Source organism: Tursiops truncatus, chromosome 7 (assembly GCF_011762595.2).
Source record: "Tursiops truncatus isolate mTurTru1 chromosome 7, mTurTru1.mat.Y, whole genome shotgun sequence".
In the NCBI taxonomy this organism is placed as follows: domain Eukaryota; kingdom Metazoa; phylum Chordata; class Mammalia; order Artiodactyla; family Delphinidae; genus Tursiops; species Tursiops truncatus.
In genome coordinates this window covers 43,845,973-43,859,777 of record NC_047040.1, presented here as the reverse complement: position 1 = coordinate 43,859,777, position 13,805 = coordinate 43,845,973, and the positions used below count along the sequence as shown (strand labels likewise).

The 13,805-nt window shown below is 40.5% G+C and overlaps 1 protein-coding gene across 6 annotated transcripts in view; it reads right to left on the bottom strand.

Moving 5' to 3' along the window:
• HIBCH (3-hydroxyisobutyryl-CoA hydrolase) overlaps positions 1-13,132 on the bottom strand; it is an 87,945-nt gene extending 74,813 nt beyond the window's left edge. Inside the window, exons 1-3 of one of the 6 annotated variants that reach the window (XM_019931519.3) lie at positions 12,978-13,132; positions 8,342-8,438; positions 4,962-5,004 (exon numbers count right to left, since the gene is read on the bottom strand). Coding sequence is in view for 3 of the 6 variants with exons in the window: in XM_073807488.1 (XP_073663589.1) it covers positions 3,995-4,177; positions 4,962-5,004; positions 12,978-13,012 (261 nt within the window). In the remaining 3 variants the exon portion in view is untranslated. Of the gene's footprint in view, positions 1-3,994; positions 4,178-4,961; positions 5,008-8,341; positions 8,439-12,977 lie in introns of those variants that run through there. The other 5 variants (XM_073807489.1, XM_073807488.1, XM_073807487.1 and 2 more) reach the window with 5 other exon arrangements.
• Positions 13,133-13,805: the final 673 nt, after the last annotated feature.

The following is a 13,805-nucleotide window of genomic DNA, read 5'->3' as shown; positions in this document are numbered from 1 at the left end:
TATGTTGAAGGAGAAAATGGCCCATGGTCAAATAAGCTTGGGAAAAACTTAAACCAATATAAAGTTTAATTCCTATAAGACTTTTCAGTCTTTAATAGGCAAATACGCAATGTAAACTTTTAAAATACAATGAGCAGCATAGTTCTCACTTGATTAAAGAACTTTTTATTTTTCATGGAACAGCTATCTCTTGGGACTTGTATTTTTCAGGTTACATTTTGGAAAACACAGTCAGAGACTTCACAAACATTGAGAGAAATGAGCCTTTCCTCTGAGGAAAATCAAGCGCGTGACACATAGCAGGTATCCAAAAAATGTTTAATAAGCTGAATGAATAATCCTTCATTCTACTAATGCAGTCCTGCTGTAACACAAGCCTAAAATAAGCTTCACACTGTGGATACCCAAATCCCAATCTCAAGCACATACCTTTCACTATATGTAACATTCACTGCCACTGAACTAAGTAACAACTGAAAGACATACCCAGGGAAATATCCTAACTTTTGCAGAATATGATTTATTTTGACATGTCATCCATTTCCAGCCAATATTAAAGAATGCCATTAAATTTAAATTATTATAACACAAATATGACACCAAAGCACAATATAAGTACGATTCATAGAATCAAAAACCATTTAATAAATGCTGATTACTCAAGCTTCACTCAATCCTTCCTGACTTCAAACTGGGTCAGTAAATTCCTCCATATGGAAATGGTTTATAGAGAATCTCTCAAACTGTCCTCAGCTGTGCTCTAGCTCGCACATTCTGTGATATCAGCTACTTCCCATCTTCAATTATTACCTCTAAACAGCTGGCTCAAACCTGCATCTATACCTTTATTTTCCAGAAGCCCAGGCCCTTATTCCAAATGCCTGCTACAATTACAGGAGTACCTACGTGGCACCCCAAACTCAACTTGTTAAAAACCAAATTTACCAAGAAATTTCTCTCCAACAAATCTGTCTCTCCTCCTCTGTTCCCTACATCAGGTAGAGGTATCACCATTTTCTCAGTCAACCAAGCACAAAATGCTGGTGTTGATTCCTAACTGTTCTCCTCCCCTCTCTGCCAACAACTTGAAGTAGTTACCAAATACCAGAGAAACTAGTTCTAAAATGATTCTATCCATTACTTTCTACTCTCATTGCCCTAGCCATACAGCATTATTATAATTTTCCTTTTCGGCAGATTTCCGGAATTTTTGCCAGATGGTCTATCCTTCACACTGCGTTCAGAGAAATTTTGCTAAAGCCCAATTCTAATCTTGTTAATCCCATTCAAAAATGTTCCATGACTCGCCATTAATTTCAAAAACATCCAACTTTACTTGACATGGCCTTCAAGTCTCTCCACATCTGATCCCAGGTAAACTCTCCAGACCCACCATTGCACAGCACTCCTTACAATGGAGACTCAGAAAGCCGAGTGTAGCCTCCATTCTCCTATCTCACAGCTCTTGCCACAGGAATAAACATATTGCATAATAGAAAGAAGACAGATTTTGGAGTCAGATGGACTCAAACATTAGTTTTGCCACTCACTACTACTATACACCCTCAGACAAGCTAGTCTCAGAGCCTCAACTACTGTGTTTACAAAAGGGAGATAACAGAATCACATTTAGTGTTACTATATGAACTCTCACTACTTCCCATCTCTACCTACTGAAACCCTAGTCATGCTTCAAGGCCCAGATCAAATAAATGACTGTGCTCCAGTAAGCTTTCACTGGTTACAAAGTCGACATCAGTCAAGTTCTTTGCATATACAAAGCAAGCACTTAATGTATGTCTGTTCAAAAGGCATAGATTATAAATTGGTTGATACTGATTCTAGATCATCTGCACATACAGAATATGAACATGATTGCTGTCATGAAATGACATGTGCAGTTTCAGTTCATGCAGTCCAACCAGTATACCTTCATACTGAAAAGAACTACTTTCTGATGGAAAAAAGTCTTCTCCATGTCCAGGTCAAAATTATATGGAAAAAATGAGCTTCTGCATATTAAATTAAACGCTGTGTAAGAGTTTTAAACATTATGGAAAAAGAAAAAAAATTTTTCTATGAATATTTTTGTTGTAAAAATATGTCCAAATCAGCCTATGAATATAAAGGAGACTTCATTAATAGGTCCTACTAGCTTGCATTAGCTTGACAAACTATCTGCAGAAATGCAGAACTTTTGCCTCCTTTCCAGGTTCAGGTCCATCTAATATCTTTGAAGGGTCACAAGGAATGTCACACTACTATCACAAGTCAGTCCTATCCATTTCTCATAACGCTGCCTACAGTTCTGCCATCAATGGCGTATTTCCATCACTCCGCTATGAAGTAAAAAAGGCTCTTGCTCTATCAGCTCTCTTAGAAGGGTCACAGGAGGAATTCTTGGGGTACAGCTTCTCAATCTCTGAAGCACATGTAAAAGCCAACATTGGGAGCTAGAACCATTCAGTCTTCAGGCCCTGATGAGAGTCCAGTTTACCTTCCTTTCTTCAATGTGGTTTATGCCCCAGGTCACACAGCCCCATGGAATCTGGACCGTCATGTCTTTCTATTCCACTTGTGCGCATATCTAAATATGAATCTAAATATGAACAATAACATTGTTCTAAGTTCCTTTTCCAGGAAATTCCTCAGCTCCCATGTATATCAGCTGACTAAAATAAATAAGGGTAAGATATTCCAGTTTTCATATGCCCATCTCTGTGTAGGCTGAACTGAGAAACACTATGCAATAGTTACTTAGTGTTCACTCTGCCACAGGCTGTAGAGTGCAGTAGGTAGTCTATGGAGCCAGATAACCTGGATTCAAATCCCACCTCCTGTTTACCAGATGTGTGACACTGGGGCATACTACTTAGCCTCTCTGTCCCTTAAATTCTGATCCATTAAATAGGGATAAGACCATAACCCCCTTACCCAAACCCCTTGGGTCCAGATGCATTTCAGAATTCAGAAAATTTTCTAGATTTTGGAAAGGTAACACAGTACATATTACATAGTATATAAAACATCCTAAGTGGAGGCTGGTTCAGTACACTGTAACCAAATGCTTTACTACTTCTGCACCAAACCATGAGTATTAAACACTAGTTAGGATATGGACAAAAAGAGTTTCACAAGTATGTTCAGATCATATTTTGCCATCAAATGCATTTACCACAAACTAACCCCAAACCAAACACAAACTTATGATTTTGAGGTTTCAGAATTGCAGATAAAGGACCTGTAGTATCTGCTCTGTAAGACTATGAGAATCAACTGAGCTAATACTTAGAATAGCACCTGGCATAATACCATAAGTGCTGTATCTGAGTGACTTGTCCTTTTTACATGCAAGGTACTTGTCAGGCTGCATGAGAGTGTCTTTTTTTTTTGACTATACAACTTTTTTATTGAAAGCACTTAACAGAAACACTGTTGAGAAACGCTAAACCAAGAAATTTCTGAATTATCGTACAATATCATGATTCTATGATGATATCCAGGCCATTGTTCTAATCCTTTAGGGACCACATTCACATCTCGGTATCAGACTTTAAGTCTACTGTCTCAGAAATTTGTCCAGGGAGTAAGAGATGCAGGTAAATGCTTAAAAATTTTTAGTATTGTAGACTTGAATCCTAAAATATGTAAGAAGAGACACAGAGAGACTTATGCCGTTACTGACATTATTACCATTTATGGGTAAAATACAATTTTTCTGACCATAGGAATGAAAAATTTTAGACTTTACGTTAATATTTTGCTCTGACTTTACTGAAGTTTTGAAATAAAAGTTGTTTGGCAAACATATGGTTACCAGGGGGTGAGGGGGGAGGGATAGATGGGGAGATTGGGATTTACACATATACACCACTATATATAAACTAGATAAGTAATAAGGACCTACTGCATAGATGAGGGTGCCTTAGTCCGTTCAGGCTGCTATAACAAAAATACCACAGACTGGGTAACTTATATGACATTTAATTCTCACAATTCTGGAGGCTGGGAAGTCAAGATCAAGACGTCTGCAGAGGGCTTCCCTGGTGGCACAGTGGTTGAGAGTCCGCCTGCCGATGCAGGGGACGTGGGTTCGTGCCCCGGTCTGGGAGGATCCCACGTGCCACGGAGCGGCCGGGCCCGTGAGCCATGGCCGCTGAGCCTGCGCGTCCGGAGCCTGTGCTCCGCAACGGGAGAGGCCACAACAGTGAGAGGTCCGCGTACCGCAAAAAAAAAAAAAAAAGAAAAGAAAAAAAGACATCTGCATATTCAGTGTCTGGTTAAGTCCAATTTCCCAGTTCATAGATGGCTGTCTACTCGCTGCATCCTCCCTCAGAAGGCAGAAAAGGTGAGGGATCTCTCTGGTGTCTCTTTTATAAAGGCACTGATCCCACTCATGAGAGCTCTGCCTTAGAGACCCAATCACCTCTTAAAGGCCCCACCTCCAAATATCAACACACTGGCAATTAGATTCGATCTATAGCAAAGATACAGAAAAATGAATAAAAATCATTTCTTCCTTGCAGTGTGATCAACTAATACCATTGTACTACGAGTACAATAGTAGCTAGCATGTATAAAATGATTATTATATGCCAAGCACTATGCTAGATTTTTTAATGAATTATTTATTATTCATAAGCACTCTAAGATGGATACTATTATCCCCATTTTTTATATATCAAAAAAGGAGGCTGAAAGAGACCAAGTAATCTGCCCAAGATTAAGTAGCGGACCCATTATTTAAACCCAGGCATTCTGACTTGAAGATCCATCCTCTTATCCATAACCTATGCCACCTCCAACAAGTTATATGAGTCAAGTTTTGACACTATAAAATTGGAAACCAAAGTGTACCAAGATCAATGAAATCTGCCAGTATTTCTCTACTTCCCTAAGAACAACATTTTAAATTGCACATTATAATCTAATAATGCCAGCAAAACAAAGTCCAAACTTACCAAATGCTGCAGTATGATATTAGTCCTTTTGGATGAATTAAACCTGAAACAAATGTAGAATACAATGAACACAGTAATGTGGGTAGTCATGTTTCAATGTATAAATACTACATTCCCTTTTGTTTGCTTTAGCTTCTTTGAAAAGTTATTAAAACAAAAATTATTTTTTAAAAAAGTTTAATTCTCATGCGTTGTGGTAGGAACACAAAATGGTACAGCCACTTTGAAAGAAAATCTGGCAGTTTCTTACAAAACTAAACATACGCTTCTACCATATGACCCAGCAACTGCACTTCTTGGTATTTACCCAAAGTAGTTGAAAACTTAAGTCCACCTACACATGAATGTTTATGGTAGCTTTATTCATAATAGCCCAAATGTGGAAGTAACCAAGAGGTCCTTCAATAGCTGAATGGATAAACAAACTGTGGTACATCTATACAATGAAATATTACTCAGCAATAAAAAGAAACAAGCTTTCTTTCCACAAAAAAAAAAAAAAAAAGAGGAACCTTAAATGCACACTGCTAAGCAAAAGCAGTCAATCTGAAAAGGCTATATACTGTATGCTTCCAACCACAGAACATTCTGAAAACTATGGAGGCAGGAAAAAGATCAGTGGATATCATAGGGTTAGGGGAGGGAGGAAGAAAGGAAAGTACAAGTGGAGCACATGGGATGTTTAGGGCAGTGAAACTAGTCTGTACAGTCGTAATGGTAGAGACTTGTCATTATACATTGGTCAAAATTTTCTGCTAATTTTCTCTGTAAACCTAAAACTGCTTTTTTTTAAAAAAGTTAAGGGCTTCCCTGGTGGCGCAGTGGTTAAGAATCCGCCTGCCAATGCAGGGGACATGGGTTCAAGCCCTGGTCCGGGAAGATCTCACATGCCGCAGAGCAACTAAGCCCGTGTGCCACAAATACTGAGCCTGCACTCTAGAACCCGCGAGCCACAACTACTGAAGCCTGTGCACCTAGAGCCTGTGCTCCACAACAAGAGAAGCCACCGCAATGAGAAGCCCGCACACCACAACGAACAGTAGCCCCTGCTCGCCGCAACTAGAGCAAGCCCACGTGCAGCAATGAAGACCCAACGCAGCCAAAAATAAAATAATTAAAAAAAATAAAAATAAAAGAAGTTAAAGAAAACTGCTAGTTTAAAAAAAGTTTGATAAGGATGCAATAGGCATTCTCAGACATTGCTGTGAGACATATAAATCGGTAATGCCTTTCCAGTAGACACACTGGAAATACGGACCCACAATCTTTAAAATGATCAAACCCTTAGACCTAGTAATTTCACAGGCATTTGTATTAAGGAAACTTCAGACACGATCAAAGTTTGATTTACAAAGATGTCTGCAACAATTATTTACATAAGGAAAAAACTGGAAACAAAGTATCTAACAATTTAGTAATATTTTTAAAACTGTCATCTATACAAAGCCATTACATAGCCAAAAAAAATATGTATTTAAAAATATTTAAATAATAGTTATGACATAGAAAAACAGTCATGACAGAAGTTACGAAAAGAAAACTGGCTACAAAACAAATACAACACAACAACTCTAAGTCTGTTATTTTAAAAGTGTTTGCTAGGCTAGGAATAAAAAGCTTAAGATAAAACTTAACAAAAGTGATCGATAATAACAGAAGTAAGAATGGTGGAGGGTGGGGGAAACTGGGAAGGGGCATGAGGAAACATGGAGTGTTGGAAGTTGTTTCTATAATGATGGTTACAGGACTGTTCACATATATAAAAGTTCACTATAGACTTCAAAATATAGTACATTTAAGTACTTCGTGTATTGATACTTTCTAATTAAAGTAAAAGTAAAAGCAAAGCAACATGGGGGAGGGTAGTGACTGGAGAGGGCATAAAGAGGGCTTCTAGATGCTGGTACTATCTTGTTTCTTGATCCAGGTGCCACTGAAATGAGTATGTTCATGAAAATCCATCAAATTGTATCTTTAAGCTTTGGGTCTTTAAAAAAGTTCCCCAAAAGTCATCGTTCTTGCCTTTGAGAAACTCAAAGTTTAGTGAGAGAGATGCATATAAAAATACCATAATTAGGAAGATATAGGCATCTCCTGCTTTTCAAAAGTTCGCTTTACAGGGCTTCCCTGGTGGTGCAGTGGTTGCGAGTCCGCCTGCCAATGCAGGGGACATGGGTTCGTGCCCCAGTCCGGGAAGATCCCACATCCCACATGCCGCGGGGTGGCTGGGCCCGTGAGCCATGGCCACTGGGCCTGCGCGTCCGGAGCCTGTGCTCCGCAGCGGGAGAGGGCGCAACAGTGAGAGGCCCACATACAGGAAAAAAAAAAAAAGTTCGCTTTACACCACTTTGCTTTTTCCAAAGACCTACATTAGCACCTGTTTTCACTAATCCAATGAAATCCAAAGAGGATTATCACTTTTATGAAAAAAGGTGAAGAGCAAAAAGAGCGTTCAGTGTTTGTTTTGAAGCGAGATGTTATAGAGGCAGCATGCACCCCGAGCAGTGAGAGTGGCACCACTGAGCTCCTTCCGCAGTAACTGCACTCTGCATCTCAGCACCAAGTGACCAAAGACTTGAACTGTGGGAGCCTCTGTGCTTTATCTCAATTTGTTTTGTACATCCATTAGCAAGATGTGTCATAAGATAACTGCTTTTCACTTTACACCATTTCGGCTTATGCGAGGTTTCACAGAAATGCTCTACTTTCAGATAGCAGGGGAAACCTGTACTGGGATACAAGAAGTTAGATTTAAGATATATGGAGAGAGGTCAAAGCTGAGATCAGTAGTAGCAGCAGCAGCCTGACAGGAGCTGTACATATGCAAAGACACAGATACTATCTGATGGACCTGATAAACTGCCAACTTATTAATTTTATTAATTTTTCAAGGATACCTTGAGATTATTTGAAGGGCAAAAGTTTAGCTGAGACATTAAGAAAAAGGGCAATATGACCAGTGTTACCACTTGTAACCACATTCTAGTTGACTGAATTCATAAAAATATTTGTAATCTAACTTACTTTTCAGAATTTGTATTACTTTCATTTTCTATTACATTCAAATTGAATACTACTACAAAAAAAGAGGAAAATCACTAATTTAAGTCAGTCACACTTCACATTCCTGGACTAGCGTATTTTGAATTTGCCTTACCACGAGTAAAATATTCTTATCCTAAGCTAGTAATTCCACAACTAGTCTGCACAGTAGAATCACTTGGGACTACTGTAAACATTCCAAAGCCCCAGTCACATCCAAGACCAATTATCAAACTCTGGCGATGGGACACAGACATAGATATTTTGTTTGAAGCTCCCCAAAAGATTCCAAAGTTCAGACAAGTTGTCATTAAAATCAATACTTTATAAAAATTAACCTGGGGGTCTTCCCTGGTGGTCCAGTGGTTAAGACTTCGCCTTCCAAAGCAGCGGGTGCAGGTTCAATTTCTGGTCAGGGAGCTAAGATGCCACATGCTTCTCGGCCAAAAAACCAAAACATAAAACAGAAGCAATATTGTAACAAATTCAATAAAGACTTTAAAAATGATCCACTTCAAAAAAAAAAAAGTTAACCTGAAGTGACAGATTCTTATTTAGGGGTATTTTTAAAATAGAGATTTCATATAGACTTTTAAAATCTGAACTATACTTACCCTGAAGCACCACTTCTAAAATTTTTTTCAACTTAACTCAAAAAACTTCCTAAAAGAAAAATTAAGTATCAAAAAATTTAAGCACTAATTTCTTTAGATCCAGAATTACTTTGAATTCCTTAATGGCCAATACCCAAATGCCAGTTCAAGGCTAATGAGGATGCTGCCAGATTGGCAGGTTTCATGTAACAGTTTAAGTACTACCTGCAGCATAAAGAATAAACAAAGAGAAACACAAGGCCTGGCTTCAAGTCCCAGTTTTATATATGAGATAGAATTTTATTTCACTCAGAAAAGTTAATGTAAACCTACCAAACGCAAGTTTGAACCACTGTGTATGGCATTTACAGGTCAAAAAAAATCTCTGGACCAGTTACTATAAAGCAAAATAGAAAACAAACCTAAGTACAACTAAGTTCCCTGCCAGATTCTATAAATCATATTCCTTCTATATGTTCCGATTTATGCTCAGCTATTATTTAAAATCTGGTATTAACTTTTATATCTCAGAAATGTATTTGCATGTTCAGAGTCTCCAAGTAATTCTGAATTTATGGTCTCTTTCCTTCCTTTTGACTCCCAAAGTGCCATCTGGTGGAAGGGAAGAGACATGCACATTACAGCTACTACTAATTTACTAATTCACTTTATCAGGCTTATTTCCTTCAGGTGATGATCAACTTGGCTGCTTGCAGCAGTTGTTCTGAAAGTGTGGTTTCTGGACCTACACAATCAGTTTACCTGGGAACCTGTCAGAAATGCAAATGCTTCGCCCCATTCCACACCTACTGAATCAGACACTGTGGGGTAAGGCTCACAAATCTATTTTTAACAAACCCTCCAGGTGATCCTCATACTTGCTAAAAACGACTGTCTTAGAAGGATGAGAACCTTATCGTTTAGAAGATTTCTGATTATCCAATAAAGCACACATGGGCTTACAAAATTAACTTTTCATGAAACTGTTTCAGATGATGATATAATAAAAATAGTACTTAATGAAGATTATTACAGCAGAACTAGGCATGGTAGAATGTGAATAGAACAGAAAATCAAGTCCAAGGCCAAGTAACTCAGGCATGAACTGATGAACACCAGCTGTGGAAACAAGGCAATGATTTACTGAGTTATTAAGAAGTAAAAATTCAATGGAAAAGAAAAAGAATTATGCCAAAAACGACTACAAGATTTCATGCCAGGAGAGCTAGGAGAAATAGGTACTGAAAAGCTTGGGAAGGAAACTAGCTGGTTTGTAGGATGAAATATGAAGTCCATTTTGAATTTGAGGTTGTAATGAGACCTAAGTAGAAATATTCAACAGTGAGTGGAGAAGAAAGACTGGAGTTTGAAAGAAAAGTTAGAACTAAAGACATTTCAGGAAGTCACATGTATAGACAATCACTGAGGCCTGAGAACCTCTAAGCTCTCTATGAGGAATAAGTGAGAAAGCTACAGTTGAAAACTATGGCCTGAAGGCTGCTTGAGCCTACAAATGTGTTTGGTTAGCAGTGTTTTAAAATGACAGACACTTTAAAATCAAGAGATTTCACTTAAAAACGCAGCTTTCCAGCTTTTCCAGACAAACTGGTAGTTCTGGAAACCCTGGGTCTACACTCTACAACGGCAACGACACACAGGCTGAAAAGCTGCCTTTAGAGAGAGCGTTCTCTATTGCTCACTAGCTCCCCACTAATCCCCACTGCTGCCACCTAGCCAGCACCATTCCTTCTGGGCATCTGCATTTGGGTTTGTGACTGTTCGACTAAAAAATAATAAAAATAACAGAGAATCAAATATTGAGCCTTCAGAAACAACTACACAGAAGTAAAAGAAAGAGAAGACAGGCAGCCCAAGAAGCAAACCAAAACAATATAGTTCAGCACAACACAGAGGAGATGAAGAAGGGAATAAACACTATTAACAGCTTAAAGATCAGTCTCTTTGAAGAGGCTCCCTGAGCCCCTCTTCCTTTCTAAACCTGGCTCTCTTTTCCTTTAAGACACTTAACAGACTTGATAACTAGGTATTACTTTTGTTTAAATATTTGTTTCTCATCTGATCTCCTCGAACTTCAATGACCTGAAGTTAAAAACAATAAGAACAAGTAGTCCAGGGACTTCCCTGGCAGTCCAGTGGTTAAGAATTCGCCTTCCAATGCAGGGGGTGTGGGTTCGACCCTTGGGATCCCTGGTGGGGGAGCTAAGATCCCACATGCCTCACAGCCAAAAAATCAAAACATAAAACAGAAGCAATATTGTAACAAATTCAATAAAGACTTTAAAAATGGTCTACATCAAAAAAATCTTTAAAAAAAAAAAAGAACAAGTAGTCCAGGTTGGCTACAGGATAACAGATGTGCCTAGAACACTATCTCCCAGGAGCTATAACAGGACAGTAAGTATTGTTGAATTCATGAACTAAACTGGGGCCTAATCTTTGAAACCCAGGCTGGGAACTTTTTATTTAATTCCATAGGTAGGAGAACACCTCTAAGAGCTTTTGAGCAGAGGAATGGAAGGCACTGAAGTAAACTTCAGCAAGATTAATCTGGCAGTCATGTGCAGAACCTATTCAAATTGGGAAGAGATAAGTCCATTAATCAAGTTTCTGCAAAAAGAGCAAGTGATAAATGAGAGGAATGTTCAAATTCAAATCAGCAGGAAGAGATAAGGATTGGGAGTGTGGGAGAACTTAGATAACTTTAGGAATCTAGAAGAATAGATAGTGCTATGAAGTTGAAAGTGCAGAGGAGGAATAAGGGTTGCACTTATGTGCAAATGTATATTTGAGGTGCAAAAGAGACATTCAGGTGGTCGTGACTAGTACTAGAGCTCAGGATAAATCAAGGTTAGACATACAAATTTGAGAGCTATCTTCAGAGAGAGGTACTTTACTGGGGAACTACAACAATAACAAAAAATTCCAAGGGCTGTATTGGCACTAGGGCAAGATAAGTAGTGGGGAGTGGTAGTAGGAAAGCAAGACAGTGACAGAAAAGCCAAGGGAAGCCAGGGTTCAAGGACTGCCCAACAATGTCAACCACAGCACAGGGGCCCTAGTTCCTCTCAGAAAACTGTGGCACCCTGTTCCTTAGTACATTTGTAATTAGGCTGTCAAGACTGGATGATACTGGCCTCAGGTCTCTGCTTTGCCAGGGTAATACCCACTCCAGGTCTGGCCCTGGAAAAGGCATCTCCAATCAAAGCCCCCAAACCAGTCCAGGACTCGCCTAATCAGTCTGCACCTTGCAACTGCGCGTGCAACAAAGCCAATCTGAACTCTGGGAATGACAGATTCTTTCCCAAGTCAGTTAATTTTGTTAACTTTGTTAACAAAGTTAACATGTCTTCCCAATTTGTTTCTCAATTAACGCGGTATTTGCTCACAGCTTCAAAAAAGCATCAGCACTGATTATATGTACCGATTTTCTTTATATCTGCCAAGTTCCTCTGTGAGCTGGTTAGAGGCACAGAGACAACTAATTTCAAGGTATTAAAAAAAAAAAAAACAACGAAGAAGGAAAGCAACTCTTCGATTTTTCTTCAAATACTGAATAACCAAGTGCATGGATACAAGGTTAAAACAACTAGACACATTGCCCTAAAACTGAAACTATTCTTAAATCAAAAAACCACTCCCATCCCTTTGCCCTAAAGAAAAATCCAAGACTAAAACCCCCCAGGAATTTCAGCTGTGAGGCAATTAGCCGGTTCTCCCTTCAAGCAGCCTGAGCTGAAACCTGGTAATGCATGGGGGCAGGCGGTAGGCCTCAAGACTGCTCCAGCCTAACTTCCTACAGTGATTGCTACCAGATTTCCTCAGCTGAGCTCAAGCTGCATTGAGTAGCACTTTCAAAAGTTAAACACGTTTGCACACATACTCCCCCAAGCCAAGCTGTGAGGCCGCAACACTCGCCTCAAAGTTCCAGACAGCTGCACTAACGCTGGAACTACGCGACACAGCTGAACAACAATCACACCACAAGCACAGATAACAACTGGCAAAGCACGAGCGTTTGTTAGCAGCACAAAACATGCCACAAAATTCCCCCAAGGTGAAACCCTGCGTGTCCCCCAAACTTACTCAACTTTGAAAAAGGAAAGAAACGGGGGTCAAGTCTGCATTAAGGGCCAGAGAGGCAGAAAACGAACGTGATGCTGCAAAGAAGGTGCTAGAAGGAGTGACACCGAGACCCAGAAGAGGGCTGAGGGTGGTCCAGGCGGGTCGGGACTCGGGTCTGAGAGCTGCGCCTCCAAGGGCGACTCGAAACGTCAAGGCCAGCCAGTCCCCACCGCCCTGACCTTTTCCACCCGGGCGAGCGCAGCCGATGAACCTGCCCTTAGACCGCTCGCTCACTCACCTCGACATGAGTCTCCACATCTCCCGCAGCCCCATCGCCAAAACACTCGAACCTAAAACCACCCCGACCCGGCAGCCCGCTCGCTTGGCTCTTCACGCCACACGTCAGACCCGCCCACCGCCGCCCGGCGCCGCCAGACACAGACTGCAAGTCCTCCAGAGGGCTAGAGAGGCCTAGGGCACGACTTTACCGCGGCGCGTCGCTGAGGGGCGGGGCGAGAGCCACCTACTGAGGAAATGGTTGAGGGAGATGGGAGGTGGGAAGGGGCGTGGCCTGGGGAGGGGCGGAGCCGGGGTGCAGGCGGTGGGCGAGGCGGGGCAGGGCTGAAGGAGAGGTCAGAGAGCAGAGGCTGGCTGAACCGGAGGGAAGAGTTTGCTCGCTTGGGGCTCTCCTGGGAAAAACCCAAGTGACCTAGACAGTTTAGTTTGACTAGCAGAGACTGACAGGAAATACTTTTCTGGAATCTTAAGACTTTTTTAAAACTAAAAATGTAAACTTGGGACTTCCCTGGCGGTCCAGTGGTTAAGACTCCGCTCTTCCACTGCAAGGGGCAGGGGTTGCATCCCTGGTTGAGGAACTAAGATCCCGCATGCCCTACGGTGCGGCCAAACAACATTTAAAAAGTAAACTTAGTATTCTTTTTTTTTTTTTCGGCTGTGGTGTGCGGCTTGCGGGATCTTAGTTCCCCAACCAGGGATCGAACCACTGGACCGCCAGGGAAGTCCCTAAGATTAGTATTCTATTCTGAGAATCAAGCAGATGAAATACACGTGATAAGAGGAGGACATTTACTGTAATTTATTCCTAGCCTAACATAGCAGAATTTCT